The sequence below is a fragment of the Dermochelys coriacea genome, chromosome 3, assembly GCF_009764565.3.
Source record: "Dermochelys coriacea isolate rDerCor1 chromosome 3, rDerCor1.pri.v4, whole genome shotgun sequence".
Lineage (NCBI taxonomy): Eukaryota > Metazoa > Chordata > Testudines > Dermochelyidae > Dermochelys > Dermochelys coriacea.
In genome coordinates this window covers 85,670,990-85,690,029 of record NC_050070.1, presented here as the reverse complement: position 1 = coordinate 85,690,029, position 19,040 = coordinate 85,670,990, and the positions used below count along the sequence as shown (strand labels likewise).

Sequence of the window (19,040 nt, the reverse complement as noted above, 5' to 3'; positions counted from 1 at the left end):
CATTATAGTCTTGTCCCACCTATGTAAGTGCCCTACTAATTGACATCATAATGCCAGCTCCATGAGAGGCATAGGGTTTAAGTTGGTGTAGTTTGGGAAACTCGGTGTCTGTGCAGACACTGCAATGCTTACATCAGCTGTTGGCTGTCTTGTCAATTTCATGGCTCCATGCTGGAGCCCTGAAATTGACCAAAAAGCCAGGCCTGTTTCCCTGGTCGCAGCCGAGCTATGCTTTCCTGGCTCCCCCGCTCCGGCTGGGAGCGAGAAGATGAGCCGAGCTGAGAGCTCTGGCTCCCCCCACCCCAGCCCCTCTTCAGTCGGTGGAAGTGATACTGGTGAGGACGCACACCACCACCAGAAGGAGGGTAGTGTGGACATGAACCACCGCAGTAATTACTGTGGTGGCTCTAAATTGACCTAACATAAGTCTGTTGTGTAGACGTGCCCTAGGTCAGGATTGAAGCACATTGGCAGGGCATTGTAGGGAAATTTGCAGTGCAGCTGTCTGGGCTATATCTGTTCTATAAGACTTCACATTCCAGTATTATTTTAATGTGGTACCAAATTCATGTACAAACCCAAACCCAAATCTCCAAAAGCTGCTACTGCTGAAGATAGAAATAATACATCTCTACGTCAGAGAACAAAAATGAAACAGGGCTTGTTCATTATTTAGTTGACACCTGAAACATACTCTGTATTAATGAACATTGCTAAACAAAATAGGACAGAGTTAATTCATAAATAGATTTTATTTCTGTTAGAGTTTGTTTTCTCTTCAGTTGAATTTATTGGTGTTGACTTCTGGTTATTTGTTTATATACAGCATGTTCATGTTTCCTATCTGAGATGATATGGAAACCGTACAAACAAATTTAGGATTCCTTTTATGTTAAAGACCTCTGTTTCAGAATGAGGAATGACACATAATTTAAGACCTGACTTGTAATATTTATAATCAGAAGATAAAATTTCACATAATTTTATTTCCCTGCTAATGTACTTATTGTATTGTGACATTTAACATATGTGGGCATTCCTGGTAATGAGTTTGTGTGTGCACATGTGAAATCAGAGAACTCTGGGGAAGTATCTGATTACCATTTATTAGATAGTTTATCTTAATGTAATTGGGAGGAATTAAGGTAAAAAACCTTTCATTGGAATCCATGTTATATTTTGAGATGGCAAGAGATAGCATGAGTTATTGCATGCTAACCTGTGCTGGAACTTATTAAGTAGCTGTTCCTTAAAATAAAATGTCCAAGAAAGAGAGAAATAGAATGGAGTGAATCTGTGTAAAAGGGCAGATTACAGATGTGGAAGTTAAACGTAAAGCTCAATATGAACATACATAGTGCCCTTTTCTATGGAGACCTTCCTTCCAGTCATGGAAAGTTGGGTGGGGCTCCCTTTCATCAGTACTACTTTTATACTGGTCACAGTGATAGGTACAGAAAAAATAAAAGATTTTCCCTCACCTAGAGAACAATATATCAAAGCTAAGATCAAACCTGGGGCTACTGTGGTAGTGCAGTGCCCTAAATACAGCACTAGTGATACTTTTCATATTTACTATAATTCTTATTGGTAAGATTTCCAAAGTTGCAGTTGTTTTTTAGTACAATATTTATCACATGCCACCCCATTGTTCACTCTGTGTGTTTGTTCTATCCTTCCCTCACCTTGTGTCTGTTTTATCTATCTCCATTATAAGCTCTTAGGGGTAGAGACAGCTCTGTGTTTGTACAGTGCCTAGCACAATGGGGCCGTGTTCTTGGTTGGCCCTCAGGAACTCTCATCATAAACATGGTCAATAATAAATAATGATGATGTTTTTATTGTAATGTGCAGAGTGGGAAGACGGTATATAATGTGGTTCACAAGTACTGGTCAGTTTTTATTTGGTGTGGCAGTGGCATTCTCATTTGACTACTACAGCTTTGTGATCATACGTTTTCTCCTTGCTATGGTAAGTATAGATGCTCATCCTAATTCTTTTTAAATGCAGTTTCCTAACCTTCCTCAGGGCTCAGGAAAGCCCTCCATAATTTCTCCCTATTCCTTCCCTTCTCCAGTTTTTAAAAGCCCCATGTGTTGCCACAACACTGTTTAGCAAAGGAATGAGAATTCGAACACTGCTTTTTCTTCACCTTTCAGTGCCCTTTCTCTTTGTTTTAACCAGAAAGGGTGCATATGAAGCAATATTTGGTGCTTCCTTCATCAGGGGCTGACAATGCTTCTTTTAGCACAGTCTCAACACCAGCTAGACTGGTAATTAGGTGAGAGACGAAGTTTGAGTAGCAAATTCTGGTTCCTGCATTGCAGCTTGCATTGCACTGTTATTCATGGTGTATTACTAGAAATAGACTTTATTTTTCGTAAAATGTAGTCATGGTTTTACCCCAGCTATGTTCATTGATAGGGGATAGTTGCCCTTTTTTCTCATGTTTCAGAGTGGTAGCCGTCTTACTCTGTATCAGCAAAAAGAACGAGGAGTACTTGTGGCACCTCAGAGACTAACAAATTTATTTGAGCATAAGCTTTCGTGGGCTAAAACCCACTTCATCGGATGCATGCAGTGGAAAATACAGTAGGAAGATATATATACTTCCCAGAGAACATGAAAAAATGGGTGTTGCCATACCCACTATAATGAGAGTGATCAGTTAAGGTGAGCTATTATCAGCAGGAGGAAAAAAACTTTTGTAGTGATAATCAGAATGGCCCATTTCCAACAGTTGACAAGAAGGTGTGAGTAACAGTAGGGGGAAAAATAAGCATGGGGAAATAGTTTTACTTTGTGTAATGACCCATCCACTCCCAGTCTTTATTCAACCCTAATTTAATGGTGTCCAGTTTGCAAATTAATTCCAATTCAGCAGTTTCTCACTGGAGTCTGTTTTTGAAGTTTTTTTGTTGTAGTATTGCCACTTTTAGGTCTGTAATCGAGTGACCAGGCAGATTGAAGTGTTCTCCGACTATGGGTACCCGCATGGCCCCACAGTATGCCAACATTTTTATGGCTGACTTAGAACAATACTTCCTCAGTTCTCATCCCCTGCTGCCCCTACTCTACTTGCACTACATTGATGACGTCTTCATCATCTGGACCCATGGAAAAGAAGCCCTTGAGGAATTCCACAATGATTTCAACAATTTCCATCCCATCATCAACCTGAGCCTGGACCAGTCCACACAAGAGATCCACTTCCTGGACACTATGGTGCTAATAAGGGATGGTCACATAAACACCACCCTATACCAGAAACCTACTGACTGCTATTCCTACCTACATGCCTCCAGCTTTCATCCAGACCACACCACACAATCCATTGTCTACAGCAAGCTCTATGATACAACTGTATTTGCTCCAACCCCTCAGACGGAGACAAATGCCTACAAGATCTCTATTAAGCATTCTTACAACTACAATCCCCACCTGCTGAAGTGAAGAAACAGATTGACAGAGCCAGAAGAGTACCCAGAAGTCACCTACTACGGGACAGGTCTAACAAAGAAAGTAACAGAACGCCACTAGCCATCACCTTCAGCCCCCAACTAAAACCTCTCCAGCGCATCATCAAGGATCTACAACCTATCCTGAAGGACGATCCCTCACTCTCACAGATCTTGGGAGACAGGCCACTCCTTTTACAGACAGGCCCCCTCAACTTGAAGGAAATACTCACCAACAACCACAACCACACAACAAAAACACTAACCCGGAACCTATCCTTGCAACGAAGCCCGTTGCCAACTCTGTCTACATATCTCTTCAGGGGACACCATCATAAGACCTAATCACATCAGCCACACTATCAGAGGCTTGTTCACCTGCAACGTGATATATGCCATCATGTGCCAGCAATGCCCCTCTGCTATGTACATTGGCCAAACTGGACACTCTCTACGTAAAAGAATAAATGGATACAAATCAGATGTCAAGAATTATTTCATTCAAAAGCCAGTCGGAAAACACTTCAGTCTCCCTGGTCACTTGATTACAGACCTAAAAGTGGCAATACTACAACAAAAAAACTTCAAAAACAGACTCCAGCGTGAAACTGCTGAATTGGAATTAATTTGCAAACTGGACACCATTAAATTAGGGTTGAATAAAGACTGGGAGTGGATGTGTCATTACACAAAGTAAAACTATTTCCCCATGCTTATTTTTTCCCTCACTGTTACTCACACCTTCTTGTCAACTGTTGGAAATGGGCCATCCTGATTAACACTACAAAAGTTTTTTTTTCTCCTGCTGATAATAGCTCACCTTAACTGATCACTCTCGTTATAGTGGGTATGGCAACACCCATTTTTTCATGTTCTCAGCGTGTGTATATATATATATATAATCTTCCTACTGTATTTTCCACTGCATGCATCCGATGAAGTGGGTTTTAGCCCACGAAAGCTTATGCTCAAATAAATTTGTTAGTCTCTAAGATGCCACAAGTACTCCTTGTTGTTTTTTCTCATGTGCATCTTTTCTGTCTTTTAAACTACATCTAAAATGCTGGATATATGTATAAATAGATAGGTTTGGTAAACATTCTAAAAGCTTCTACTGTACTTGTATGTATGTCAGCATATTTAATTTTTTAGCAATCAACTTCAAATTGCTACCCTATATTCAAAGGTATACGTTTTGTGCGCTTTTCTTTTAGAATGCTTTGACTAATGAGAAAGATGGTGGGAGAAAAATGCAATAAGTGATTTAAAATAGTTTAGAAATCAGAAACTAAAATTCACTCAAGAATAAAGCATCAAAGATTATTCTCTTTACTTGTTGCTGGCAAAGCATAAAACAAGAGGGGTCCTTGACTCTGGAATTCACTTCCCTCCTTTGCCTGCCAGAGCTTCGATTTATTCACTGCCAGGAATGCTGCAAAACCTATCTTTTCTCGCAGGCCTTAAGAACCTGGTCCAGTGCACAGTGATCAGTGTGTAATGTGTGCCTGGGTATGCCATGTCTGAGCCCTGGCACCTCCAGGCTTGGCAGTTCATTGCTCTGGTGCCTCTGGGCTTGCTTAGTCAGTTACTGAATGTAAAAAAATTGTTTGAGCCCCGGCAACTCTTTCACTACAAATTAAACACTGCCAGTGATGTCAATAGGAATCTCTCTAGTGACTTCATTGGGCATTGGATGAGGTTTGAGCAAGGCTGAGGGAGTTTATAAATGGAAGTGCTGGAGATTAAGACTCTGCTCAAACAAGTAGACCCTGCATGGGCACAGAGCCACACTGAATTCAGTAAAAAGAAAAGGAGTACTTGTGGCACCTTAAGAGACTAACAAATTTATTAGAGCATAAGCTTTCGTGAGCTACAGCTCACTTCATCGGATGCATTTGAAGTGAAGTGAGCTGTAGCTCACGAAAGCTTATGCTCTAATAAATTTGTTAGTCTCTAAGGTGCCACAAGTACTCCTTTTCTTTTTGCGAATACAGACTAACACGGTTGCTACTATGAAAACTGAATTCAGTGAAGCTCTTCAGAGGCCTAAGTATCTGGCCACAGGAATCCACTTCCAGGACTGGGGCTTAAAAACCCTAATCTTACACCATTGAAAACAATGGGGGCATTCCAATCACCTCCACTGTGTGCAGGATCAGATCTTAAAGGATGATTTAGATGGTTGAGTATAATGCATATATATTTTTCACTTTTGTATGGGAATTTATTAATTGGAGTTTTTATAACTGGAGATTTGATTAATCAAAATATTATATGGGAAACATCTTTAGATTTTCTAATTGTGTGTTTTGAAATGTTTTCAGATGCCTAAAGCACTAGATATGTGCCAGATAAATAGAAATAAGTACATTCACTAAATAAATACTTTAATGCAGAACATTAGTATGGTTAGAAAACTTATGGGAGCCTATAGAAGTGTAAGGAAGATTTTCTTTCAACTTCGTAAAATATGATTTAACAGGATAATCTACCAGGGGGTGGAAAATCATTATTTTGAAATATGTATTTCTATAGTATGCAGGTTATTATGCTTAAAACTAAGGCCAAGATTTTCAGAATGACTGTTGGTTTTGGGTGCTTCAATTTTTCGAGTGTCCAACTTGTTTCACCTTCAAGGGGCCTGATTTTTAAAGGCTTTTTAAAAAGGTATTACCCACAAATAGTGGTATTCAAAGTCACTAGCCATTTCTGAAAATTGCAACCTGATATTTTACAGGTCTGAAATCAGTTTTACCTAATGTTGATTGTTTTTTTCAGGATTACTGTTGCTCTCTCTGAGTGTATCATACTCCAATACAGGGCAAGCTAGGGGGCTCTTAAGACTTCCAACATAAATAAACATGAAAGTATTGGCCATTTGTTTTTGGTATTGTCACACAAAGGGAATAGACATAAGTTTTTTCTCTGTTTTTTCCCCCTCAGGTTTCAAGTGGCTATCTGGTTGTGGTTTTTGTTTATGTGACAGAATATGTTGGCATTAAAGCTCGAACATGGGCATCCATGCATGTCCATGCTTTTTTTGCTGTGGGAATCATGGCTGTGGCACTGGTGGGATTTTTGGTGAGGACCTGGTGGATCTATCAAATATTTCTTTCCATAACAACTCTCCCCTTTGTCTTGTGCTGCTGGATGCTCCCAGAGACACCTTTCTGGCTACTGTCAGAGGGAAGATATGAAGAAGCACAAAAAGTAGTTGATGTAATGGTGAGATGGAATAAAGTAAGCACTCCTTGTAAAATTTCTGAACTGTGTTCAGTCCAACAAGATGATCTAGTCAGTTGCAGAACGGGTGATAATGACATTTCTACAGCAAAGAAGCACAGCATCTTAGATCTGTTTTATAATTGGCACATTGCAAGAAGGACCATTACAGTCTGGATGATTTGGTTCACTGGGAGTTTAGGATACTACGTATTCTCCCTGAGTTCCGTCAATCTAGGAGGCAATGAATATTTAAATCTATTTCTCATAGGTAAATATCTGATATATTTTATTCTGCTTATGACTGAACTAGAACTTATAATTTATAAATGTTTAAAGATCTGACAGTCAATCTCCTGACCCCCAATTACCTGTACCATCACCAACCCCATTTAAAATTACAGATTTAATTCTTGTCAACTTGAAATGTAGTTATTTTACAAAAGCAAGCTTAGAGTATGTTAAGGTACTATATTGTCCTTGACTTCTCCTGCCAATTTTTGTGCTTGTAAAACCACATTTTCCTATTTTTAAAATTGTTTCTCTCTGCCCGGTTGTTCTGTGAAAGAACCACACAAACAACAGGGAAAATTGACTAACAGTACAGGGGAAACAATTACATGGATGAAATACTATCCCAGTAAACAAACTGAGAAAAATAGAGATTTTCTTCATTAATTTTTGTAGTCATAATAATATTAGATTATACTGATAACACTATTAAGCTCATAATGTTAAAGTTTGTTCAAAGTGTGTTTTTTAAATCTAAGGGGCAATGTTTCTTTAATTTAGTCTTTAATTTAATGTGGTTGCAAATTTTCTCTTGACATGATAAAATTGGTCAGCACATATAGGGCCTGATCTAAAGTCTATTTAAGGTCATTGGAAAGATTCCCATTGAGTTTGGTGGACTCTGGATCAGGCTCCAGTCCTGTAAAGGACTTAAGCACGTGCTAGTTTTAAGCATATGAGTAATAAAGTCAATGTGACTATTCATGTACTTCTAAGCACTTTGCAGGATTGGAATACTAGTGAATTAATTTTAAGTTGCCATGTATTATTACATGTTAGTAACTGGACTGTTGTGTTGAAAATAGGATGCTAATGTTGCTAAAATAACTAAGTTGTTATCATACAGTACTGTAAATAAATCACTATGTTAGCAAATTTCAATACTATTTTCTTTGTGTTCTGTGACCCACCTCACAGGGTCCAAGAGCCCGGGCTCCAGCCTGAGCCTGAACATCTGTACTGCAGTTAAACAGCCCCTTAGCCCAAGCTCAAGTCAGCCTGCGGGTTTTTAATTGCAGTGTAGACGTATCCATACAGGCCTAACTCCTCATCATAAGGGCAGCTGCAGCTGCCTTGTGCCTTATAGCCTCTTTCCCTGGTGCATTTCTTATTCCCCACAACCATATTTGTGCCAGTGTAAGCTCTCCACTGACATTTTTGCCACCAGTGGGTTTATCCCAAAATGTTGGTGAAATACATCTTTCACCTAACACCTATATCTTTTAAAACCAGTTTAATCATTAGACTAAATGAATGCTCATAAAAGCAAATCAGAATTATTTTAAAGGGTATTTGCAGTCATATTATCATGGTTTAATACCAGGTAAATTCATAATGACAGGTGCCGTGGAGCTTCCTGCATATGTCGTTGCTTGCATTGGGATGGACAAACTGGGAAGGAGAAACACATTGACTCCATTTCTTATATCAAGTGCAGTGATCTGTGTTTTGATTATGCTGATCCCTCAGGTTAGTCACTTACCATTTAAAATATACCTATATTGTGGGGAATGTGAGATATATTAATGCAACATCTCTTTCTAAGGCCTGAGATTAATTAAATGTAGTTTAGAAATGAAGCTGGAGTTCTTTACAATAGATTTTCCATATTTCTGTTAAGGGGTCCGAATCTAGCATTCCTAGCTCTTAATTAAACAAAGAGTTTGAAATAAGCTGTTTAGTAAACAAAGCCACATACAGCCATTATTTATTGGTGGAAATAATCAGGAAAGTGTGGAATAAGTATTGCTCTCTGTTTACAGAAAGATCACAGTTACGGACTAAATTTTTCAAAATAAATGAATGGCATTGAATTTGGAATGGTGAAGTTTTCTGGTGCTTTATATATTTGTACTCTCTTTTAATAGGATTTCAGTATATTATCTGTCTTAGCAAATATGGCTGGAAAGTTTGCAATTGGCGTTGCATTTGGCCTCATTTACCTTTACACAGCAGAACTGTATCCAACAGTTGTACGGTAAGAACTCTAAAATAATTTGCCATATGTTTTTCATTATTTTGCTATTTCTTCCCTTCATTTGTTATGCTTTTGGGGCCAAATCCTGCACCCACTGAAGTCAATGGCAGTGCTTCAAGTGACTTCACTAGTGTAGGATCAGTCTCTTTTTTGTTATAGAATTCTCTGGTTTTGGCTCTGAAGTAAATGCATTTATTTTCTGTTCCCTTCTACGTAGACTGGTCCCACTGAGGTACTGGAAAAATGCTCAGTATTCTTAGCATTCAGTTCCCTCTTTCTGAATGTTCATGGTCATTAGGAATATGATTTATACTGAATGCTGAGTATACTTTTTATTCTATTTATAGAAGCAGCCAAGTTCACAGTAAGATAAATTTAGATTAACATAACAGTATTTTTATAAGCATCTCTGCATTTCTAATTAATTGCTATATCTGATGTCATTCTCATTGGGCCTTGTGTCGTCTTGTCTTATCTCCAGGTCACTTGCAGTAGGAAGTGGGAGCATGATGTGTCGTGTCGGGAGCATAGTTGCTCCTTTTTGTGTTTACCTGACGAGTGTTTGGATCTTCATGCCACAGGTACGTGTTCATTTTGATAGTCAAAAAAAATTGTTATCCGTTTTACTGAGATTTAAAGTTGAAATGCAGATATGTTCAAAAGGAAAGAGTGTTAAATATTCTCATTCTTAATTTAAATTCTCAGGTTTTTAGCTGTATATTTTTAAGAATATGAATCTGAACTCAGGAGTGAGCCTCCAGGCACTGAAATCTTCTGAACAGTTGATATTACAGACACTTTAAAGACGACAGACATATCTTGTATGCATTGAATACTGGTATAAAATAGTAACTATCTTTTGTACAAAGCTGTACTATATCATTCCTGTAATTTGGAGTAAGTGTCTCATTCCTAAATTGAAAGTGTTATATTTAGTCAAGATCTTGATTGAGCAACCGTCTTTTCTCATTGCCATCAATCTCCTTTTGAAGAAACAGAATAGCCTAACACAGATGATGGGGGAGGGAGCAAACATTAAATCCTGATGATGATGACAAGATCCTCCGTCTCTATCAGTCAAGTGAAACATAGATGCCGTGTTAGATCACAAGAGATGAACTGGAGCCCTCTCTATGGAGAACAAGCCTAGCAAATCTAAGCTCTCATTGGACCACCAGCCTAACTATGATCAAAACATCCTGATGATATGGAGTGCTAAAAAGAATAAGGACAGAAGCAGCCAAATAGTGGGGCAGTGAGATGTTGAGGAGGTGGCATAGATGGGATAGTAAGAGCATAACCAGGTGAGAAATAACTCAAGAGGTGACTACAGAAGAAAATGATGCTGTTGTGATGCTCATTAGGACTCTAACAGTCAACAAACCTTGGATTTAAGAGAGATCTTCTTTTTGTAGAAAAAACAATGAGGAGTCCTTGTGGCACCTTAGAGACTAACAAATTTATTTGTGGGTGGCTGCAACCTCATTCCATCATGTGATCCAACAGTCATCTGTAACTTTAACTGTCCCATGAAGATGAGATAGGGCAGTTTCTTTGTAGAAGAAAATGGGCACTTCCTTAGCATTACATGGATTTTGAAATTCGTTTTGTCCAAAATATTTTTAACTGTATAGTTATATTCAGTGCATACAAGTTATCCTCTATTGTCTTTATGAAATCTATTGTGTGTGCTGCTCAGAAATTCTACAATTGCTCAATCTTGCTTTTTCAGAAGAATAAGTTTAGGTTCATATACATAAATGGTCAGAAACCTTATACTGAGGAGTTAAACTGATAATGAGCTTATTTTATCCATTTAACTTTTTTTTTTAATTTACTTTTACTTCTTTGAAAAAACTTTATAACTCACCTTTAATATCACAGCTTGTATGTGAATTACAGATGTAAAGAAGATGAAAGCGTATTGGTCTGAATTTTCAACCCAACCTCTCTTCCTGTGTGTCTCTTTTTGCACACACACTGTTGGGTTTTCCTACAAAGGTAGAGTCGTGTCCATTTGATTTTTTAAAAATATAAAATCTACATTTGTGAATGCTGGTTTGAGGGACTGTCTGAAAACTTGGCCCATTATGTAAGTAACTAATGTCCAGTTTTTTAGGATTCATTTATGATGGTGGGGAAGCAGAGTAGGAATAAATAAATAATGTTCCTAGCAAGCACTTTTATCGCACCAAAGAAATGCACCTAGAAAACACATGAAAAGCAAGATCTGAAGAGCACAGTAATCATGGGAGAACAATCTCCTTTGACTCTTCTTCCCTTCAGAGTTTTGCTTTTCACTAGCAGTGATAAGGTTTATCTGTTCAGAACTCCTGCAGTTAAAACACAGCTGGGGGAAAGTTTAAACATTGGAGAACACTGCAAGTGGCACTGCAAATATTTCAAATATGGACAACTCTCAGTACACTAAAAACACTCACATGCAGTGTGAAACTTTGTTACAATAGTGACTGTTAATGTGTGTTTTCATGATAAACTTCTACCATCAGGCATTTGTAAGTTCACTAAAAACTTGCCTTGGGCTGAAGCTTATCATGCAAGGTCTCAGCTAACATACACATTTTGGGGTAAACTATGAACAAAATAGATTCATATTTTCAAATAGACTGACATAGGTTATGTTGATACAGTATATTATTTATGCCACGCATCCTATATTCCGTTAAGTTTTTATTGCTACTCCTTTTCACCATAACTCATTTGTGGCTCTGTCTCCCAAGAATAATACAAACCATCCCAAAGAATGCCAATAAATCTTGAAATAATACCCGCAGTTGTTGTGTTCATGCCACACATTTTAGAGAATTTGTGGTTTTAAAGTTTAAATTAAGGCCCCAGTTCAGTAAAGCACTTAAGCATGTGCTCTAGTGCCTTGAACATCAAGAGAATTTAGTTAGCAAAAGTGTTTATGGACATGACTAATAGATTTTATTCCATATTTATTATAAAAATTTAAGGCATATAATATGTATGAGACACATCACCAATCCCTGTGTTATATGAATAATAACAATACGCAAAAAGGTTTAAAAATATTTATTATGAATAACAAAAGGCCAGATTATGATCTCCCCCCACCATGCAATCTGACTAGTTTAAATAATAAATTCTACAGCTTGCCATTTAGATGACATTTTAAAAGTCAATTCATTAATCCAGTATCATCCAATTTATTTTTCTATTTTATCCTTTCTAGGAATATCTCTCAAAAATACTTTATAGAGAGAGGTAGAGGAAGAGAATGCTTTATAGCTCTGGGTACAGCAGCTCTCATATCAATAGGGGAAACTGACACATGAGGATGGAATAGAGTAAATAGCTGACAGTAAAGAGGAAGTGAGTATGCTTGTGGAGTAGTTACAGTTAGGAGGGGAATAGATAGATGCAGGGGCAGATTAGCGTATGGGCCCATGTCCAGGGGCCCCGGCCAATTGGGGTGCCCCCTCAGGATTGCTGGAACTTGGCCCCATCCCCTGCTCTTCCTCTCTGCCCATAGGGCCCTACTGCCCTGTTCCTCCTCATCCTCTTCCTCCTGAGGCCCTGTCCCCTGGCTAGGCCAGACAAAGGAGTTCTAGGATGAGCATGTTCCCTCCCCCCACGCTGAGCTTCCCCCCCCCAGCCCTCCCTTCCATGTGGAGCCTACCCCCAGCCAAGGGCGGGTATAGCAATTTTGCCGCCCCAAGCAGTTGCCACTGAATTGCTGCCCAAAAGCCGCTGCAGTGCGAAAAGTGGCGGAGATGCTGCTGAATTGCCGCCATGGGACACAGACTGCCACCCCATTCTAATTGTCACCCCAAGCACCTGCTTGGAAAGCTGGTGCCTGGAGCTGGCCCTGCCCCCAGCCCCACTCTTTCCCCCTCTCCCTCCTGCGCAGAGCTGCTCCCACACTTCCAGCCCCTCTCCCTCCCGTGTGGAGCTGCCCCCCCGCCCATCTCCTTCCCCCCTCCCTCCTGTGTGGAGCTGTCCCCCACAACCACTCTCCTTCCCCTCATTTTACACATGGGTATAGTGAAACACAGGTTAAATGAATTGCCTACAGTCAAGCACAAAGTGAATTAAGTATCACTGCTAGTTAGAGAACTCAAAAATCCAGCCTCCAACTCTTACCAATAGACAATACTGTTTTAATAGAAAACCTCATGTCTCAGCTATTACAATATTTGGCACTTAGGCAGAGTTCTCTGGCATAATGCTGTATTATGTGTGCAGACAGATGCAGCTGTCCGCACTCACTCACCTGAAACTCAGGTTCCAAAACTACTGTTTCAAGTATCAGCGGGGTTATTAATTCAAAACCAAACAATTTATTGACAAGATGACAATGAGGAGCTGGGGTGCCCGAGAGCAGCACACAGCCTGTGTCCCTGCCCCCCAGGGCATGCCATCCAGGACAGGTGAAGGGTCCAGGGCTTCCCACAGAAGCCCAGGCTCCCTGGGCAGCTTTTACCATGGCTTGATTTCCAGCCTGGCCAAGAGGCAGGGCCATGGGGGAAAAGAGGAGGAGCAGGGGTGGGGCCCCATGGTGGGATGTGGGGGTAGGGAGCAATGTTCCTTGTGCCCAGGGCCCCAATAAATCTTAATCTGCCTCTGGATAGATGTGCTTAATGGGGGGAAGGGTGAGTATGATTCAGAATGCATTGGAGACTAACTGGAACTGGTTAGTCTAACTGGTGGGATTTCCAAAAGCATTCAGCACTGACCTACTCCTGTTCCCACTGAAATGATAGGAGCCTGATTCGCATTTATACTAAGGCTCTTTTGCCTCACAGTGGTAGTATAAAGATGCTTTAAAGTGGGAGTACATTTCATTTACATCCACTTTCAGCCTGCACTGTGTAAAGAAGCCTTAGTGTAGATGAGAATCAGGCCCTAGAAATTTTACCATTGACGACAGTGTGACCAGGAAAAGGCCAAACCTGAGTGCTTTTGGAAATTCCACCTAGCAGTTTTAAGGCAAGATCTAAAAAGAGACAGTGTGGGAGATTTCCAGACAATCAATGTGGCAGCACAGGTCAGAATGACTCTTAACTATGGAGAGTTGACTACAGATAAGTGAACAATTTCCAACTACAAAAGCATCCATTGGATGCTTTTAAAGATCGTGTTATTTTTCTCAAAATTTGTGATATAACAGTAACATTATAATGGCTGAAAAAATGAGGGAGTTGACAGCTCTTTTCAAGGAAAATATTGAAAAATATTAAAGATGGGATCTAGTAGTTAGTGTATACAATTAAGTCTCCCCTTGAAACAATCCCTCCTATAATTGTATACCTGCCTGCAGAGACCTCCTCCAGTCTGGCATTCATTCCTACTGTAGTAATGATGATAGCCCTCTTTTCTAATTCTTCATTGTAGGAATGTAACAGTTTTACTTTCATTGTAGTATGTAGCATTCAACAGTATTTTGCTTAGTTTTTTACTCTTTTAGCTTCTGCACTCAATATGAGTGTAACAGAATTTGTTAGTCTCTAAGGTTCCTCAAGTATCCTTTTCTTTTTACGGATACAGACGAACATGGCTGCTACTCTGAAACCTTTGAAACAGAGGTAATTCTGCTTCTCGCAGAGGATTGCTTAATACAATTGGTGGCTCTGGCCCTGGGGGATCATACACAGCTTGGTGTTTCTAACTGAAAATAACTCTGTCAAGTTACAGCTGAGAGTTCAAATTTGAAATCTCCTTTCTTACTTCCAAAGAGCTATTCTCATTTAGAATTAGGGGGTGGTTGCCTGCCAGTGTGCCCATATCTGTCTGAAAGCGCTGTGTTATGAAAGTCATAACCACAGCCATTTCATATGTTCTCTCTCATGTTTAGAAGGAAAGTATTAAACAAAATGGATCAGAGCTTGGGATCAGTACAGAGCAAGCTGAGGACATCACAGTATCAAAATGCACAGAATAACAGTTATAAAACAGAAAAAGAAGCCTGCCAGAAATGGTGTATTAAAGACATGTATTTACAGAGAAGTAGAGCGGAGCATAGGGAGCATAATGGGATAAGATTGAAGATTAGTGTGTTAATATCTGTACAATGCTTTGAAGATGTTAATTGCTAAGTATTATCATTCTTATCAAACAATAAAAATTAAAGAAAAGAGAAAACAAGGAAGAATTTTTAAAAGTACCGATTGTCCAGAGCAGTGGTTTTCAACCTGTGGTCTACAGACCCCTGGGGGGTCTGCAGATTGTGTCTAAGGGGACTGTGAAAGGTGACTATGAAAATAAAGTTTCAGATCCAAGAAAAGGAATTCCGTTTTTCTGATCGATCAAAAGTACAATATGTGATTTCCCCCACCTACAGATCAAAACCTGGAAGTATTGTTGTTACCATAGAAGCCCACAGTTCAGCACCCTTTCTCAGACTGCATCAAATGCCATGCCGAGCACCTGCAACATTGATAGTTGAATTCTGTTCAGCCAGTTTTCAGTCTAAGACTTCTATGGTAGGGGTCTACAGGCCACAGGTTGAATTTCCATAGGGGTACCCCTCCATTTAGAATGTTTTAGGGGTCTGCAAATGAAAAAAGGTTGAAAACCACTGGTCCAGAGCAACAAATTGATGGGAAATCATCTATTGTTCTTTGGGACAGCATCTTCCTGCGTGTGTGCACCTAGCACAGTGGATCCCGATCCTGATTTGGCTACTACCAGAATAAAATAAAACAGTAATAATAATAATAATAATAATAGTATTATTATTATTATTATTTATTATTATAACACACTGAAATCACAGTGTACATATCCAGATCATAGACACAATGCATGGGTCAGTTAGAAGCTGGGCCCCCATCAGCTTTCTCTCTCTGACTCAGGACATCATACCTATTCAGAACAGCACGCAAGTATGTACTTAAGCGTCTTCCTGCATAGGAATGGACTTAAACATGTGCTGAAGTGCTTTCTTTAATCAGGATCTTTATGATCAAAGTTAAGAAATCCTGACCTACAGCTTGCATTGGAGAAAGGTGCTCAAATTCTATGATGATGGGTAGAGTAGGTAGACGAAGAGCCAGGTTTACAGCTTCTTTTCCGCCCTCTGTGTGACAGCAGGGAAGCTGTAGTCCAATAAAAATAAATGTAAAATTAATTTAAGCAATCTTACAATTACTTTTAAAATTACTATCTGCTAAAGAGAATAATTTTTCAATGAAGTTGCATGCATTCTGTTCACTTCTGCAAAGTTGTTCCTGATTACACTGGGGCTGTATTTAGCTCGTGTAAAACATTTTACTTGGTCTGTGTTAACTTTGCTGGACAATCTTTCATTTTATTTATGTATTTATTTTTGTTTTATTTTATTTTAGCAATTGCAGCAGGGAACATTTAAGACTTTTGATCTTTGGTTTTCATTGAAGTTCACTGTGCTCCCAAATTTTAAAAGTATCTTTGCAAGCAAGACCAATGTTTTTCATGAACCCAAAGACATGTTTATCCCTTACATTAATTGTTTATTTCTTCTAGTTGCTTGTTGGAATCATGGCCTTTCTGAGTGGAATGCTAACATTAATGCTCCCAGAAACTCTTGGAAAACCATTGACTAATACTTTGGCGGAAGCTGCAGAACTGGGAACAAACAAGAACAGCTGTTTGGGAAAATCACCCCCAGCACAGAGTGGTATAGTGTTAGAAAAGATAGATGCTTAGCCAAAAGCCACACAGCGCTGAAGAATAAAGCAACGTCAAGATTGCTGTCACCAGTTTTAATCCTCATTAATTCTATAAGACCATTTTATTAGAGCAACCTGATCATGTTTTTAATGCACGCATATTTTAATTTGTATGCAATCTTGCCTTTTCTAGAAGGCAAATATAAAAATGTCTGGTCGAAAATTTGAAAGGATTTTAGAGCCACTCACAAACTTAATCATACTTTTAAAAATCTGTTTCATTTCCTTTTGGAAAATACCAGGTTTTCCCAGATTCACATAATATTTCCTTTCACTGCTTTAGATTTTCTACAGCTGTGCTTGTAATCTCATCATGAAATCCCCTGTCAATAACTGCCATATTACAACTGACAGACACAGACTTTTGATTTATTAACACGGTAAGCTCAAGCACACAGTACTAATTCAACAGAAAAGGCTCTTAATTACTGTGAAAGGTTGAACAGAAATAAAGATTTCCGTTTTTCAAACTTTCTTCTGGAGAGACTGCCATTGCTAAAAAATGAAAATATTCTATGCAACAGCTTCTGACAAAAAAAATCATTCTCAATTTGCAGAATGTTCAAATAGTATGAATACTATTCATTTTGTTTAATGTCAAATGTATTTTTTGTTGTTGATTTAGAGAAAAAAACGCTTTGGGACTCTGTTGCAGTATCAGTAAAGTCTATGTATAAAGATAAAATCTGGTATTTTTGAAAACCTTATTCATTCCAGACTATTACATTAAATGATCCTTTCCCCATTAATTTCCGTTCAGACCTATCATCAGTTTCTTTATATCATCTTAGGGTAAAACCAACCCCTGTGCAAAGCAATCACACAAAGCTTATGTATCTTTTTAGTGCTCAAAATAGGATTTAAGTAGAACTTAAGTAGTGCAAAGGCCCTATGCAGGGCTGGGCGCTTAGGCTCAGATCCTCAAAAGTATTTAGGTGCCTGATTCCAATAGGAGTTAGGTGCCTAAATACCTTTGAGGAGCTGGACCTGAGTGAATAAGTGATGTATAACTGCTAGCATCAAAATGTTATTTTTCTCATGAACCATCGGTTTGTAGCTCCATTTATTCAACACTGTACAGAACCAAATGCTAAAAAAAAAATTATTTTTGGTGGAAGAAACTTATCAACCATTAGAAATGGATGCAACAGTCACTAATTCCTGCAGATGCCTGTGAAACATCTAGAGCTGGTACTAGCCCTAAGCAGAAATATTTTTGTCACCCCCCCCAACACTGAAACAGGCAAGTTCTTATGATGAAAAGTGAATGGGAGCCCCCCCTTGAGCTGCGTGGGGCCCTATGCAATTGCTTAGTCTGCTTATGCCTAGTGCCGGCGCTGAAAATATCCCCCTGTTATATCACTCGTGCTGATACACATGAGTTCACATGTGACTGTAGAAAACACTAATAGCAATAGATTGAGGACATCATTTCACTCTAGCTGCTATTTTTTATAATTTTCCATCCCAGCCCTCCCTTTTCAGTCTACTCTAGAGCTAGCCATTTCTTCCATACCTGTGCAGCCTTCTGTATTGTGCATAAAAATTCTACGTGCTATGCAAATAATGGTTTGGACTCTGCTCTCAGTTACATCTGTACAGCTCCTCTGATTTCAGTGAGTTCCAAAAGAAGAATATGATTCAATATCTCTATGCCTCTCTAACAGGAAACAAAGCATCTCTCTTCAGTTACAGCACTGTCCTGGAGTTCAAAGTAAAGAATCATAGAATATCAGGGTTGGAAGAGACCTCAGGAGATCATCTAGTCCAATCCCCTGCTCAAAGCAGGACCAACCCCAACTAAATCATCCCAGCCAGGGCTTTGTCAAGCCAGGCCTTAAAAACCTCTAAGGATGGAGATTCCACCACCTCCCTAGATAACCCATTCCAGTGCTTCACCACCCTCCTAGTGAAATAGTGTTTCCTAGTATCCAACCTAGACCTCCACCACTGCAATTTGAGATCATTGCTCCTTGTTCTGTCATCTACCACCACTGAGAACAGCCGAGTTCCATCTTCTTTGGAACCCCCCTTCAGGTAGTTGAAGGCTGCTATCAAATCCCCCCTCACTCTTCTGCAGACTAAACAAGCCCAGTTCCCTCAGCCTCTCCTTGTAAGTCATGTGCCCCAGCCCCCTGATCGTTTCTGTTGCCCTCCTCTGTACTCTCTCCAATTTGTCCACATCCTTTCTGTAGTGGGGGGCCCAAACCTGGATGGAGTACTCCAGATGTGGCCTCACCAGTGCTGAATAGAGGGGAATAATCACTTCCCTCGATCTGCTGGCAATGCTCCTATTAATGCAGCCCAATATGCCGTTAGTCTTCTTGGCAACGAGGGCACACTGACGACTCATATCCAGCTCCTCATCCACTGTAATCCGCAGGTCCTTTTCTTCA

The 19,040-nt window shown here is 39.4% G+C and overlaps 1 protein-coding gene across 2 annotated transcripts in view; it reads left to right on the top strand.

Annotated features, from left to right (window-relative positions):
• SLC22A16 (solute carrier family 22 member 16) overlaps nucleotides 1–17,728 on the top strand; it is a 52,663-nt gene extending 34,935 nt beyond the window's left edge. The window contains exons 3-8 of one of the 2 annotated variants that reach the window (XM_038397707.2): nucleotides 1,855–1,972; nucleotides 6,403–6,952; nucleotides 8,315–8,442; nucleotides 8,841–8,950; nucleotides 9,432–9,531; nucleotides 16,439–17,728. In XM_038397707.2, coding sequence (XP_038253635.1) covers nucleotides 1,855–1,972; nucleotides 6,403–6,952; nucleotides 8,315–8,442; nucleotides 8,841–8,950; nucleotides 9,432–9,531; nucleotides 16,439–16,621 — 1,189 coding nt within the window. In that variant the 3' untranslated portion in view covers nucleotides 16,622–17,728. Of the gene's footprint in view, nucleotides 1–1,854; nucleotides 1,973–6,402; nucleotides 6,953–8,314; nucleotides 8,443–8,840; nucleotides 8,951–9,431; nucleotides 9,532–12,167; nucleotides 12,428–16,438 lie in introns of those variants that run through there. The other variant, XM_043510821.1, reaches the window with a different exon arrangement.
• Nucleotides 17,729–19,040: the final 1,312 nt, after the last annotated feature.